Raw genomic sequence first — 16649 nt, forward strand, 5'->3', positions numbered from 1 at the left:
GAATGTGACCTAAATGAATAATATAGGTGGTTATGTTGCCAGTAAATGTGGTCTGAAAGCAAATATGCCTTTTTTCACAATTTAAAACTCTTCCCAAGTGTCTTAACATGTCTGTGGCAAAAGTACTCACTGTATTTCAGTAGAAATACAGACACTTGTGTAAAAAATACTGATTATTCCACCCAAATACTTAAAAAGTACAGCATTCTTGCAGTAATTTACACAATACCTATTCTGATAACTTGACCAAACCAAAATGAACTGGACATAAGTTGCCATCTTATTTGTTTACGTTGTGCCCTTTTGTACTGAGGAGGAAAAAGAATCGTTTCACATCTACCTCCCACCCCTGGACTTAACAACCATGAGCCGTTTTTCAGAATCTCTTCTGCATTAAGCAAGACCGGGTTACGTTGCCAACGTGCTGACACTGCAGCTCTGCTTACCTTTTGGAACATAATAGTGCATAATAGGGGTTGGTTCTCTTGCTCTGGAACGTGGGCCGGTCTCGCTATGTCATTGGCTCAGAAACTCAGTGTGGGGGTTAGGCCTCACTCTAAGGTACAAGTTGGACGGAAGTTTAAAAAAAATAATAATTTAATGAGTCAATTTTGCATACTGTGACTTATTTGCGTAGGACGAAACATGGAGTTCAACTTTTTTGTTTGTTGGCCTGCAAGTGTTGCAACAACAGTGAACTTTAACCTGCTCTCCATCTCCAATCACAACAGGCTGCAACCTTGAACGACGGTTCAAAGTAGAGCAGTAGGAACGCACTATAATAGTTTAAACAAACACAATCATCAATTAACACTGTTATGATTGATTTGACTTGATATAGTACACTTGAATAGGCGCTTCTTGGCTCGTCATGACTTTGTGGCATGCAAGTCTTTTTTAAAGTAATGTGTAGATTTTTTTTTCAATGTTCACTAAGTTTCAATAATATGCCAAAAAGTTTTATCATATAAACTTGGATTTATATATATATATATATATATATATATATATATATATATATATATATATATATATATATATATATATAATCATAGGTCTAGTAATTGCTAATTATATAACATGGGTCACAGCCAAAGACCGACCCCGGCTATCTTACGTTGCCACTTAAGGTGGCCTAATTTGAATACATAGCATAAAACACGCACTGATAACAATGGTTTCAGCGGTTGGGGGATAACAGACATGGTCAGTAAAGGTGGCAAGTAAGATGGCTGCCCCCTGGCTTCAGTCACGAGGGTCCAGTCCATTCCTGATCCCTACACTAGCATTACGTGTCCCCCAACAGAGGCCTACCCCCTTATTTGAGGACTGGTACACATACATACATGCATATGATTGGTAGGCAACCACCAATCCCGCTACCACATGGGACCTTTAGCATAAACATAAAAAAAAACATCTAAATAAATATAGTAAAAAAACAAGGCCCTAATACATAAAACCTACAAATGCTTATGAAAAACATTTTGCTCACCATCTGTTTTGGAGGAACTCAGCACAACCTTTGATTTGTTTCAAAACGTTGCAATATTTTTAGATGTTGTTCACAGCAGGGGTGTAAAAATAAATCACTCACATACCACAGGAGTTGTGTACATGCACACACACACACACACGCGCACACACACGTACACAATTGACTATCAAAGGGCTTAACTGGGGCTACAGAGATTTCTTAGACCTCCCTTGCCCCAGTGTTTCCCTGGCTAAACATTTTTTAAATGAATAAATATTAATAATAATTGCTTGCAATTAAGTAAAACAAATCTGTCACGCTCCACCTGTTAAGTAGAACTTATTATAACACCTGTGGCTGAGGCCAAACTGTTTAGTTTTTTTGTTCCTTTTCTGGACCTGGATTGCCCAACTCTAACTAACGGGACAAGCAAGCATAATTCATAAACAAGGCGTCCTCAAATATCTCTTCACTCTCAAAAATTGGACTCTGGTGTGTTTTGTCATCGTTGTCAAACACATCACTAAAGATTTTACGACACCGGGGAGGAATAGCATTCCGTAGAGCGGTCGAGTGGTACCGATAGGCTGCTGCTGTACTCATACTCCTCCTCATACTCCTCCTCCCCATCATACTCAACCGAACCGAGAATCGGACCGCACGTCACCATGTCGGACCGCCGCTCCGGGCTTGTGTACCTTATCACGGGGGGCTGCGGCTTCCTGGGGCGGCACCTGCTCCGACTCCTGCTGGACCAGGAGGGAGACGCCGTGGCGGAGGTTCGAGTGTTCGACAAGCACACGGAACCCGGACTAAGCGAGCTCGGAACCGGTAAGTGGGACGAAAAAGGCGCGTGTCGCCACGCTTGAGTTATCTATAGTAGTCTCGTGGATAAGCGGCTTTTTACTCACGTTGTACGAGGAGAGCCTCTGAAATCGTTTTACTGTCAAGCTAAGCATAAAACAAAAATATTATGATACGCCATGTATTTTTTACTTTGCCAGTCTTAGAGAAGTCTGTTTAGCTCTAAGCTTTATGACAACAAACAATGCGGAACGGCAAACAAATAACACTTGTTTTGCGGTATTGTAACACTTTAAAATTGATATTTGAACATATGCGGTTGGCAACACATGCAGACTAATAATAAAGTTGGCCCCCGCATACTCGCGGTTTGGCACCGGCTGATTCACATTTTCACATATTTTGTTTTCAATTGTGTTCTTCAATATATTCAAGTTAGTTGTTAATACTGGATAACAATACTCAAAGGCATATTTTCTTTACAATCTGTATAGAAAAACTAATAATACTGCAGCTTAATGTGGAGTTTTAACTTTCTCCATGTATAGCCAAGTCTGTATTGTATTGTACTGTCCCCAGGTGGCCAAGGCGTGGACATCAGAAAGAGCAGCACAATGTTCATTGAAATGAAGGAAAAAATGTGGCAAAAACTGTTTTATTCTTTACGTACCTCTAATTTATCATGTCATTACTGTAAGCTATCATAATAAAGTGCTATTTAATTACTAAGAAAAACAACAAAAAACTAAAAAAATAAAAATAAATTCATTAAAAAATATATCAAAAATAAATAAATGAAAAGTCGAATTGTTTTTGGAAAAAAATGTATGTTAGCTTATATCAATATTCAAATATAACATTTATAAAGATATAAAGCTAAAATGAACTTAAATACATTTTGGTGGCACTTGAACAACTTGGTGGCTAGTCTCTTTTTTTATTCTCTGTTATTTTGAAGTGGCACATGAAGAATAAAATGTGCTTGAAATAATTTCCCGTAGTAATCATTTCAAAAGTACGCTTGTTTGCAACTGTTGCACTTTGCACCCACTCCGAGCAAATTGCTGCTCTCGCTCACCTTTAAACCTTTAGCAAGCAACCAATCAAACCTGCAACTGGAATGACATAATATTCCTATTTTTTTATTTTCATGCAATTTACATAGACGCACCAGTTGCAAATAAGTGAAGCATGTGGTATTTTTAAAAAATATACTAAAAATGCTGCCTGTATTGCATGGTCACCGCATAAAGATCCTCTCCAGGAAGTCCAACTCCCATGCGTTTCCTGTTGTCCTGTCACCACTTGCCACCTGTGTCAAAGGGATACTGAAATGTGTGTTTTGTTAACTGGTGACAAGGCCGTGTTTAACCTTCGCTTGCCCGCACAGAGAGAATAAATCCATTCAGAAGCGGTGTTTCCCTGTCAGGGCGGCGTGAAAATGTTGCTTGTCAGGAATCCAATGACGTGGACCCGATGCCTTAGTGGAAAAATGCTTTGTTCAGGCTTTCATTGTGTGTCGGCAAACATGCTCGATTACTCCGAGGTCCCCCGTAACCAGAGAGCTCAGGCCACACCCACCGCACCCATCCTGGGCCTCACCGACTATCAACTATAACACAACACAGTGTATGTACTACGTGTGAAAAAAAAATATTTACAATATTATATTGTATGTGCCCCCACTAGTCTAAACACGGCATTCAGATTAATATTGTGTTTGTGGAATATGAATTCAGCAGCAAAATCTGCCCATTTTTATCCGTCTTTTGAGACTTGCCGTTGACTGAAAATGACATAACAGTTTCTCAGGGCTCAGGGAACGACCAATCACGGCTCAGCTTCAGAAAACAGGTGAGTCGTGATTGGCCGTTACCTAAGCCCTGAGCAACTGTGAGACAAAATGGCCACCAAGAAGTGTGTTTCTATTCTCTCAGCAAAATATGTCCCCCTGTGGCTGCATTGTAGGTTGCTAAGTAAATGCTGTAATTTTCTGGCAATGCCGTGACATCATTGTAAACTTGAACCTGGGCACAAACTCCAAAGGAGGGTTTGAATGAGTCTGCTTCCATGCTGGCGCCAAGACCGCCATCGTTATCTTCCCGCAAAGGTTCAAGGACACTGTTGAGATAAAAAAGAAAAAATAATGGCCTGCAGTGTGATTGCTAACAATCTCGACTAGACACACGTTTTGTAAATCAAGCTTTGCCAGAAACTCCAGAATTGTAACTTTCCAAACCTCGACAAGGGAAAATATACAGGAGCATCTACAATATTTTCACTTTTTGATGTTGGTCCCAGCAGCCCTGAATGATGCAACAGAAACCTTCCGCATTAAAAAAGATATACTGTAAATTACAGTTGGCACCTTAACTTACTAGTGCCCCAATAAAATTATGTTTTAGCTGTAGTTTTTGTTGTTGTTGTTTTGTTTGGGGGGGGGGGGTATGCAATACAATTTTATGGAGAAGTCAACCAAAAAATAATTGCGTTTGTCAAATATGAATTAAGCAGCAGAATCCATCCATTTTGCCACTTATTGTTGACTGGAAATGACATCACAGTTGCTTAGGTTACGAACAATCGCAGCTCAGCTTTTGAACGTCCCATGGCCAAACTCAGAAAACAGGTGAGCTGTGATTGGTCGTTACCTGAGCACTGAGCAACTATGATGTCATTTTCAGCTAACATCAAGTGGCAAAATGGCTGCCCCCTGAGATGGATAAAAACAGCTGTATTTTCTCAAGACACCACTGGACTGAAACTCAGGAAATCTTCTATTTTTTCTGCTCTTAACTTTCTTTGCCATTATTGCTTCCTGTTTGGTCTCTCAGAGCGGACCAAGGTGACAGTCATCCAGGGCGACATCACAGACTACGACAGTGTGCTGGAGGCATCTCGTGGCGCTCACGTTGTCATCCACGCCGCCAGCTTGGTGGATGTGTGGCACAAGGTCCCGGAAGCCCTCATTTATGCTGTCAATGTTACAGGTGAGCGTCCAATCATTCAGGACTGTAGCTATGTCTGCACACACAAAAAAAAAAATCACCACACTTGCTTGATGGGTATCTGTTTATTTTGAGCACTTTAGGTTACGTTTACCCACGCATGCATGAGTTTGTGCCATTATCAACACCTGCATTTTCTCATCGGGCTATAAAAAGGAAACACTAAAAGGTGACTAAATGACATCATTCTGTGCATAAATCTCACGCTCGGCATATTTGTGGAGTGAGACAGCTATTGAACCGCAACCATTTAGTCAGGCTTCAGCTGTTTTTTTTTCCCCCTTAAATGTTCCATGCTAACAGCTTCATGACAACTTCCGCACAATGCTGTCAGTTCCTGACACACAGAGCAATGAGGTCGTCTTTACTTCCACCAGGGAGGATTACGAAAGCTCAAATTCAATTTGGTGGAAGAACATGACATTAGACTGCTGTCAGTTTGCTCGTCATATCAAAAGAGGATAAAAACATTTTTTTGCCTGGGTTGAGATCTTCATTTTGATTTATGTTGGAACTTATGGTGTGATGCTACAGAAGTGTGTGTGTGTTTGTGGTCTTGTTTTTGTTACATAGTGGGGCCAACATTTTGGGATTTCACACAGTTGTGGGACCAACCCGTCCATGTGGGGCCATTTTGCTGGGCCCCACAAGTTTAGACCTCTTTTTGAGGGTCAAGACTTGATTTTAGAGTTTAGGTTTGAATTGGGTTATGGTTGAGGTTAGGGTAAGGAATAGAATAGGGGTAGGCAATCATTTTTGATGGTTGGGGTTAGGGGAAGTGGCTAGGAAATACGTTATGTCAATGAGATGGCCCCACAAATATAGTAAAACAAACCTGTGTGTGTGTGCGCGCGCGTGCACGTGTGTGTTCTTGTTTTTGTACATAGTGGGGCCGACATTTTGGGATTTCACACAATTGTGGGACCAACCCATCCATGTGGGGCCATTTTGCTGGGCCCCACAAGTTTAGACCTCTTTTTGAGGGTCAAGACTTGATTTTAGAGTTTAGGTTTGAATTGGGTTATGGTTGAGGTTAGGGTAAGGAATAGGGGTAGGCAATCATTTTTGATGGTTGGGGTTAGGGGTAGGGGGTAGGAAATGCATTATGTCAATGAGATGGCCCCACAAATATAGTAAAACAAACCTGTGTGTGTGAGTGTGTGTGCGCAATGAATGAAATAGCTCCTTTTTTTGGTTCCCTTAACATTTACAACAAAAAAGATCTGAATTACAGGCAGAACATTTGACTGTTTTACAATAATTTTTCTTTAGTATTCGTTTAACTTTTCAACAGAGATAAAACATTTTGGGGGGAATGTTTGAATGTCATTATTTTTGTCTTATTTTTTTTAATGTTGATACATTAACATATTATAATATGTATATTAAAAAAATGGGCCGATTTTTGCCACTTTTAGAAGAGATAATATCATCTGGTTAAAACTGGCCGACTGATTAAAAATTAAAATGTAATTTGATGGATAATTAATTAGAAAACAAACAGAAATCAATCATTTTCCTCCAACTTGACAATTACGAGCCTACCGAGAGCACCTTGTCACGAAGGCAAAGTTTGGTGGAGGTCCCAGTCGCAGGGAAGCAGGGCAAGGAGGCGAAGGTGATGTACAAAAAAAGGATTTAATTACTACACAACAAACGCGAACTCCAAATGGCAAGCGAAAACAAACCGTGGCGCGTACACCAGGGCACAAACTGGCAGCATGACGGGAGGGAAATGTCAATGAACCGACAGACAGAGGGGAGACAGGAGACTAAATACACACACGCTAACGACACAACAAGACACACTTGAGGCAAGACACAAGTGGCTGAGGGCACTGATTGGTTGACACGAGGAAGGGCAGGATTACACTTAACAAGACCAAGGGAGACACACAAGGAAAAACAGAACCCAAACATGACACTCCTGAACGCAACACATCAAACCGCACCAGTCTTTTCTGCCCACTTGAGTTGTTTTTGTTTTTCTGACTTTTTTTTACGGCCTGAAGTTTGGTCACATACCAGAGACGTTACCATGTTGCAAAAGATGAAAAGAAAAGCTGTTAGTGGTGTTTAAAAATCTGCCTTTAGGAACTTTTATGGTTCATTTGGCACCATTTATGTACTTGACTAGAATTGCAAGAAATGGCGATGTAGCACTTAATGAGTAACTTTTAGGTAGGGATGACTCTGTTTTTTTTGTTGCATGGTTGAAATAGTTCAGCTCACAAGTAAGCGTGCTACTGCTAACCCTTCATTATCATTGTTAAAGTGTGTACACGCATATTTTTTTAATTATACATTCTCACTTGACCAAAAGACTCTCAAGTGCTCACATTTTGCTTTAATGCAAACATAATTATTCAATTCATAATGAAACAGTTCTTTTGTGTAAGATTGCCTGCATCAATATTAGTAATATGTAATATAGCTATTGCTGCTTTATATTTATTATTTTGTAAAAATACAAATTTAATATTTCTAAATGAACGATTGATCAAATGAAATACAAATAAAATAATAGTTATCATTTTATGAGTATAGTTAATACTTCAGTTTTTAAATTTTTTTATTGATAAATTATTTACATAACTACGATGCATCATTTATTGCTAAATGATGCAATTATTCTTTTTACTGTTTTTATTTTTTTTAACTTTACTAATTAATTTATTATTGATTGGATCTACTGTACATAATTTATTGCTGAATTTATAATGATGAACAATACAATCAAAGTTGTAAATTTATTTTTTAAATTGTTCTATTGACACATTAATTGATTTATAACTAATGATTAATATAAATGGCTTGTTATTATATTCAATATTTAGATAGATTTTATGTGTACTGTATACTAATTCCTTACATACTAATTCCTTACTGTTTTAAAAACACTGTACAGAACGTATTGATGAATTAATACTGGTGAATGAAGCAAATGAAGAAAACTATTAAATTGTTTTAGGTTTTATTGATACGATAAGGGAATACTAATTTAAAATTACTGTATGTAATTTATAACCAAATAATATAATAATAAACAAAGGATCTCACATGTGGATCTCATCTCAGCTGTCTTCCTCTAACAATCGGAATGTAGTAAGCGCTGATAATCATCGGTTTTTTCCATTGTTTTTCTTTTTTCTTCTGTCAGGAACGGAGAATGTGATTAACGCGTGCGTGGACAACAACATCTGCAGTCTGCTGTACACCAGCAGCATGGAAGTGATTGGGCCCAACATGAACCGGGAGCCCTTTGTCAGGTAGAATCCTTCAGCCAATCACGCCGGGGATACATTGTGGTTATCACTTAACAGTTGTATTTCTACTCATTCTTTCTTCATAAGCGTTGGTATCCCACCACTGTGATGGTTACCACAACAGAAAAGTGTCCAAAAAAGGGGGTGTAAATCAGTTTTTGCGAATCATACCATACCTTTAGGTCCAGTAAGGCAATGCAAGGCAACGTAGCTTATGCATTTCATAAGCAAGGTCAATGACTCAGTGTGCTTAAGCTTCATATAATTAAATATACAACATTTAAAGGTATTTACAAACAAAATTGACTTTTAAAAGCATAGTTAAAAAATAAAAATAAAAACTAGTAATAATGTATAGACCAAGAACAAGATTTTATTTAACAAATAAATATTAAAGAAATGCTTAAAAACAACATAATCATTTATATTTAAAAAGTTTTAAACCTGGATTTTGCCTTGAACCACTAGTTGACCCAAGTCTGCTGACCTCAGAGCCCTACTGGGTTTATATTCTTAATGTATAACAGTATTAAGCCAAGATTTGTTTTTTGGTACCATTTCCAAAGTACAAGTGTTACAAATCAATGGCTAAAATATACTAGTGATCCATTTTTAGTACCTCTTGCGATACTCGCAACAGAAGTGTACTAATCTAGCTCTGCCCTTTGAGTACACTGCTACTGTTTGGTAGCTCAAGAGATTGCTGAAATGTGAATCATACCAAACTAACTCTTTGTCCCCACTAGAAAAGTATCACGGATCCTTTTTTTTTTTGCATCCATCCCAACTAGTGCTTGGTACACAATATCACAGCGCCAAAAAGTGGCAATGATCAATTTTTACGTACCTCTGACAATGATGAACAGATGTGTACCAAACTAGCTCCGCCTTTTCTAATGTGTTTGGTCCAGCAATAGGAGAGCGCTGAAAAGAGTTCTGGAGCAGGTTTTTTTGGACCCCTTGTAACTTTTGGCAACAGAAGCATGCTCAACTTGGGTACTTAATTTTACAGAACCAATACATGATACTGATCCATTTTTTGGAACCCCTTGCCTTGGGGCCCATTTCACATTTCCGAGACTAACCCTGAACAGCAGGTTTGACATACACTGAAAGAGGAAACTCTGCGTTTTCGGTTCCAGGACTGCTGATTTGAGGTAGTTATATCAACGCAGAGTAGTTTCACCTGCCGTTACCACTACACTAAAAAGACCACATCAACGGAGCCCCGATTCGGTCGAGTCACCATGGCAACAGGGAAAGCAGAGCATGGCGCCGCCCTTTGCTTCCGCTTTGGTGTTTTTACACCTCTCAACTGAAAATCTTAACTCTTTGACTGCCAAAAACGTTAAATGACGTTTAGTAAAAACCTATGGAGGGCCGCCAAGGACGTTAATTTGATCAATATTTCGAATTTCTTGTCTTTCGGAAAAAAGTGCAACACCGCAGCGGCTAGAGGGAGGTCTTTTGCAATCACAATAATATTACAATGGAAACTTGTTGAATTGTAGCTCATTAATTCATTTCATTTAGATGCAATCCTGCGGGTGAGAAGCGCACTTGACTTAAGATGAAATATAAAAACATTATTCAAATAATTTATAAGAAAAACGCAGAGTTCAACACACAATATATGCTTCGATGTGAGCGCATGACTACGGCGCCGGTAATGTTAATTGCAAATGTAAGGACGCATTAAGTTGTGTATGCAGATGATGGACTGTGATGTGAAACTGTCCGGAAATGCCAGCATATCTGATAAAAATCTCACGACGGATTTATTTATTTATTTATTTTATTTTTTTCACGACGAATATCTAATTCCCTGCACGATATTGCATCACCTTGGACCTGGACTTTATCCTATAGACTATTTACGCAAAAAGTTACAGCAGTGGATCTTCATAAATGAGGAAGTGAAATGTCGTGTGTGGCTGAAAGGAGGCGGGGACAGAGAAAACCTCGAGGTTCATTGTGAAAAACCTGCAACCGACCAGGTTTGATTCATGTTACTACGATAAATGACCAAGAGCTTAAATTACGTCTTTTTATAAAACAGGCTAGAGTTACCTCTTTTTCTCTGGTTTTAATTACCTTCCTTTCTGAAACGGAAAACGCAGAGCTTCCCACATTTCAGGGTTTCTTGACCCAGAGTTCTCACTAAACCTGCTTTGTGAAATACACCCCAGATCTTCTTTTTTTCCCCTACCCTGTTTATTACTACACAAGTCAGCTATTTAACTGACTTCTTTTTTCCACTGTAATGTGTGTCTGGTAGGTCAGTTGTGTTATGCAACACTTCTGCGAGCACACTTGATACCTTTTAATACATGTAAAAACTCATACTGGGTTTAGTCACTAAGACGCCAAAAAGAAAAGAAAACAAGTCAGAGAGATGGCTCATCGTCAACCCTTCTTCTACCTGAGGAGACGTCTGCGGCATTCCCAAATTTCCTTCTCCAGTAACATCTGGTGACCCAGTGGCACTGGTCATAACATTAGGTACACCGGCATGCTCATGAGACGTTTGTGGCCTTGTGGAGTTGCATCACCGGAAACTGAAAATATTCATTTTTGCTGTTTGTTTGGTTTATGGTTTGAGGGTGGTTGAAATGGTCAAACGGCAGACTTCCTGTATTCCTGAGCTGTGTTTTTTTTTTTATATATATATTTTGGACCAATCCTTTATAAAGAAAGATTGACTCACATTTTCTTTGCTATCATCTTACTCACTTCATGTGCTATTAATAAATATTTCAAGGAAATGATTTAAGGTGGGCGGGATGACATCCCTGAAATCCCTTAAAACAATTTCTTGGCTGTGTTTGTTATCAGTTCAAGAATGTTTGGCTGCACTGAGCAACACTGCCCAAATAAGCACAGACACGTATATGAATCATTACACTCATATGTGCATGACTTGATCCTGTGACTTTGTCTGTGTAGGGGTAATGAAGACACACCCTACCAGGTGAAACACACCATGGCCTACCCCAAGAGCAAGGCCAAAGCTGAAAAGATCATCCTGGAAGCCAATGGAAATAAGGTAGCTCCTTGGTTCCGTTTTGTGTTTTTTTTTTTGTGACGAGTCATCAAATTCCACTCAAACTGAATTGCCTTGCAATTTATTAGTACTCATCTGTCTAGTATGCGTGGTTCAAATTTTGGTAGCAATCAGGCAAAATCGCTAGGACAAGGCAGTCATTGATGGAGCCCTGAAAATGGCCAAAATGAACTTAAAATGGTTGCCTAGAAAAAATGGTGGATTTATTTTGTCATTCCGGGCATGGCTTCTAGAGCCTTCTCTTGTGGGGCCACTCATGATAGGAATGCCTACCAGAATTCATGTTGCTGAGTGAAACTGGCATTATGGGGCTGAAATATAAAAACTAGTACACAATTAAAAAAATGTCCCTAAATAATGGCACCATTTTCTGTAATTAATCAAAATTAATCCGTTTTTTCTACTTTTGTGTCCACTTTTTTTCTTCAAAGCTTATAACAGATTTTTTACTTGAGTAAAATCTTGGAATTAATGTAAAATCATAAAAAAGAAAGTACATTTATCATCAAAGACTGTTCAAATAGTTTTCTTTAAACCTTGAATAGAAACTTTTGTAAAATACATCTGTTAAACCAAACAATCGCAATAGACTCTATTTGAATTTGACTCTGCAAAGTTCGCAAATTACCTTAGAGTTCCCCAACAAGCATAAAGCAAGTAAACAAGAAAGCCAGTGACTCCTCGAAATCTGTCTTAACTGGAGTTAACTGAGTTAATTTTGTTAAACCGCTTTAATGAATTTAATTAAGCTCCAGAGTTAACGCTTTCATTTTGACAGCCCTATTAAACTAAGTTGCTCCCCAAAACGTATAAATATGTTCTATTTTAAATGTTTCAAATGTCCCAAAGATGTATTTATATGTTTTTTTTATGCTAGAGCATATAGGCTTTGATGCAGCCTCTCAACTGCAAAGAACGGTTGAAGAAATGGTAGTAATTACACAAACGGCCAGCAGGTGGCAGCAGAGTATAAGAGATCAACCAGGGCCATGTTGCAACAAGCTCTTTTTGCCATTGTTTTCACCAGGAATGTGAATAATGATGAAACTTAGATATATTCTAATGCTAATTGCTGCAAAACGGAAACAGATAGAAACATATACCTTGTTCAACCTTTTTTTATTTGCTCCCAATAAACGTGTAAATACGTTCTATTTTAAATTATTTAAGTGTCCCAAAGACATATTTATACGTTTAAAAAAAATAAAATAAAAATTTATTATGCTAGAGCATACAGAAGGCTTTGATGCAGCCTCTCAACTGCAAAGAACGGTTGAAGAAATGGTAGTTATTACACAAACGGCCAGCAGGTGGCAGCAGAGCAAAAGAGATCAACAGGGCCATGTTGAAAAAAAAGCTCTTTCACTCACATTTCTAAATAGATTTGTGAATAATGATGAAATTTAGTTTTAAATTTAATTGCTGCAAAACGGAAACATATAGAAATATACTTTTTTTCCTGATGAGAAAAAAGATGAATCTTTCTTTTGGTAGGTTTCATGTTTTTATGGCACACATATTCTGTGGGCCTTGCAAAATCAGTCAAAATCCAGTAAAACAGTCGGGAGCGAAGGGGGTTGCTTCAGTGAAAATGGCTGCGAGTGAAATATCTTTAAATCATTCTGGAGTGAGCTGTTGAGCCAAAAGAGCTACCTCAAACCAAAATGCTGAGTCAAACTGGCATTGAGGGCTGAATTTTGACAATAATCTGACTTCCTGCTGCGTAGGTGCGGAATGGCGAGCATTTGCACACGTGCTCTTTGAGGCCGACAGGCATCTACGGCGAGGGCCACGAGCTCATCAAAGACTTCTACAAGCTGGCCGTCAAAAGGGGAGGCCGCGTCATCGGCGGCGTCCCCGATAGCACCGAACACGGGCGAGTCTACGCAGGTGAGTTCCAGAATAGATGCGCAAGGTTGCGAAAGAAGCGTTCCCAACTTTACTGCTTCAGCTAACGATGTCCTCCCTGTGTGCAGGCAACGTGGCGTGGATGCACGTGCTGGCCGTCCGGGCCCTGCGCGAGCGTCCGGAGTCTGTGGGCGGCGAGGCCTTCTTCTGCTACGACGACTCGCCCTACAAGAGCTACGAAGACTTCAACATGCTCTTCCTGTCCACCTTCAAGTTCCGGCGTGTGCGCATGCCGCTGCCGCTGCTGTGGCTCTTGGCCATGCTCAACGATATTCTGCGCTGGATCCTGATGCCTTTCTGCAACTTCACGCCCCTCTTGAACAGCTACACTTTGGCCGTGGCCATCACGTCCTTCACCGTGAGCACGGACAAAGCGCTACGCCACTTCCAGTACCGCCCGCTGTACGACTGGGAGCAGTGTCGGGAGCGCACTCAGAAATGGGTGGACACCTTCCCCATGGAGGACCCGAAAAACACCTAATGCTACATACGTATACATGATTTTGTTAGTGCTCACATTGTCACGAAATAGTATATTGTATTTTAAAAATATTCTAGCTTTAATTCCGTTATTATTTAAAACAAGTATGCAGTATGGCCTGCAGAGTATCAAAAAAAAAAAACGAATAAAACCTCAGACAAACTGTTACCCCTGATTTATAGCACATTTTCACCCCTGAACTTTACACCAGGACAGAACTTTTTCATTGTTCAAACCACGGGAGCGGATGTCTTTTCTTCCACTGTACTTTTTTGGGGGCCAAATGAAGAATGGATCGGAACCTTTTTGTCCCAGTACCAAGAACTGTTTTTCTGGGATAATTTAAAAGAAGACCTTCCATGAGGGGGTTGTACTTTCAAGAAGTCCAAGAACTTTTATGAGCGAGGTCTGCAGCCTTGAACTTAGACATACCAAAAACTAAAAGTTCTGATAACTTGAGGTGGAAATGCAGCGTGAGAGAGTCAGGTCAGAGCACCACTCTACAATCTAAAGCTTATTTTGAACTTTACCGAACTAGGAACATTTCGAAGACGTGTGTTGGACATACTACGTCAAATACAAACTTCTACTAGTATTTTGTACTCCAGACCAGCAGGGGGCAGTAACACATTAAAGATTTGTCATTCACTTGATCCAGTTCGGTAAACAGGAATACAATCACAAGCCTCAGGGGCAATAAAATTTAAAAAAAAAAAAAGTCTCTGGGATAAAAAAAACCCAACTAAGACTCCGGGACTAATAAAGCGACTGAAATCATGTGGAGGCAAATGCTTCCTAACTGAGCATTTTCCCATCCACAAGGTGGCGACGATGGTACTACGCCATTATGTGCAACTAGTCATTGAAGCATCAACACTAAATGTTGTACAGTATTGCAATAAAGTTGGACGTGTCAATGAAGGTAGACACCTCAAAAATAGCAAATTGCAGAATTACAAGAATGGAGTTGCTAATGATCAGACTCTATCTTGTGTTTATATTTTGAAGATAAAAAAATTGTTAGAAAGACAATCAAGTATGACAAATGTTAACATTTACAAGCAGAAGCCACATCTTTTCATGTAAGACTATGATAGTTTTGCACTTTGTAATTTAAGAAATTATATTTTTCTCCAATGACCTTATGCAAGCGGCACGGTGGCTGACTGGTTAGCACGTCCGCCTCCCAGTGCTGAGGACATGAGATCGAGTCCGGGCTTCGGCCTTCCTGGGTGGAGTTTGCATGTTCTCCCCGTGCTTGCGTGGGTTTTCTCCGGGTACTCCGGTTTCCTCCCACATTCCAAAAACATGCATGGCAGGTTGATTGGACACCCCAAATTGTCCATAGGTGTGATTGTGAGTATGATTGTTCGTCTCTGTGTGCCCTGCAATTGACTGGCAACCAGTTCAGGGTGTACCCCGCCTACTGCCCGAAGCCAGCTGGGATAGGCTCCAGCAACCCCCGCGACCCTTGTGAGGATAAGCGGTAAAGAAAATGGATGGATGGATGGATGGATGGATGGACCTTATGCAATAACATGTTTTCAAATGTCACAAATAAAGAGGATTTTATATAATCAAACTAGTTATGTTTCATGTTTTTGTTTCTTTTGGGATTCCATGATCTTGGATCTCTGTCTTAGGGAGTTCCCTCTTTGTGCGGGCATGCCTTGTGGGTTTTTTTTTCCATGGAGACTGACACAACATTTACATGATTCACACTGATGTGTGGAGAGACCAGCTACATTTTATCCAAAATGGAAATGAGGCCCTTGTTATTCCTGATTTGTTCAGAAACATTTGAGTCATTACTTTACTATGTGGTTCATGTATTTTTGGTTTTATCACATGGTTGATTAGCACCTTACTGTCTCAAACCAAATTTTGTTTCATACAGGGACCATGATTGATTTCATAGGCTTCGAGAACATATAACACTTCATATCGTCAGTGATTGAATTTGAGCACCAGGCATGCAATGGCCTCAACATGCCTGGAAAGTCATTAGTGTAGGCTACATACAGTATGGTAGGGGCCACCCAAACGTCATTTAACAGGAAGGCAACCATTTGTGTTTTGAAGCAGACATTTGGTGAGATGACTTGAACTCTAGGTTTGTATTAGCACAAATAAATCAACTTAAAGCAGGTATCCTAGTCAGAAGAGTGACACTTAATTACCAGGCTCTTTTTTTTTGTTGCCGGCACTGTCTAATATGGCTGGAGTATTTTGAGTATTCTGGATTGTTCATTGCTGCATTCATGTTCGATTTCCATCCATTCTCTCTACTGCTTGTCCTCATTATAGTCACTAATGATCTGGTGACCATTATCAAGGTTGATATTGGGTGAGGTACAACCTGGACTGATCACTGAAGTCACAGGATACGTAAAGAAAAATGACCATCCAGTCTTCAATTAAACCAATATGTTTTGTTGTTTGTTTGTTTTTGTTTTTTAAATGAGGGAAATACTGTATGCAGACTCCACAAAGGAGTGCCACAGCCCCGATTTTAACCCCAAACCTCACAACTCAGAGGCAGTTACCATTATTATTAAAAGCCATTATTTAAATTAATATAGACAAAGGCTTGACGAATAAACATAATGCCACCCTATTATCTACTTTCCTTCATGAGGCC

General features: G+C 39.5%; 1 protein-coding gene across 1 annotated transcript; it reads left to right on the plus strand.

Moving 5' to 3' along the window:
• Positions 1 to 1955: 1955 nt before the first annotated feature.
• Positions 1956 to 15593, plus strand: hsd3b7 (hydroxy-delta-5-steroid dehydrogenase, 3 beta- and steroid delta-isomerase). The gene is made up of 6 exons (XM_077559321.1): positions 1956 to 2308; positions 5116 to 5271; positions 8450 to 8558; positions 11502 to 11601; positions 13347 to 13509; positions 13596 to 15593. The coding sequence occupies exons 1-6, from the start codon at positions 2146 to 2148 to the stop codon at positions 14006 to 14008; spliced, it is 1104 nt and encodes a 367-aa protein (XP_077415447.1). The 5' UTR covers positions 1956 to 2145; the 3' UTR covers positions 14009 to 15593.
• The last annotated feature ends 1056 nt before the right edge of the window (positions 15594 to 16649 follow it).

Source organism: Vanacampus margaritifer, chromosome 2, assembly GCF_051991255.1.
Source record: "Vanacampus margaritifer isolate UIUO_Vmar chromosome 2, RoL_Vmar_1.0, whole genome shotgun sequence".
In the NCBI taxonomy this organism is placed as follows: domain Eukaryota; kingdom Metazoa; phylum Chordata; class Actinopteri; order Syngnathiformes; family Syngnathidae; genus Vanacampus; species Vanacampus margaritifer.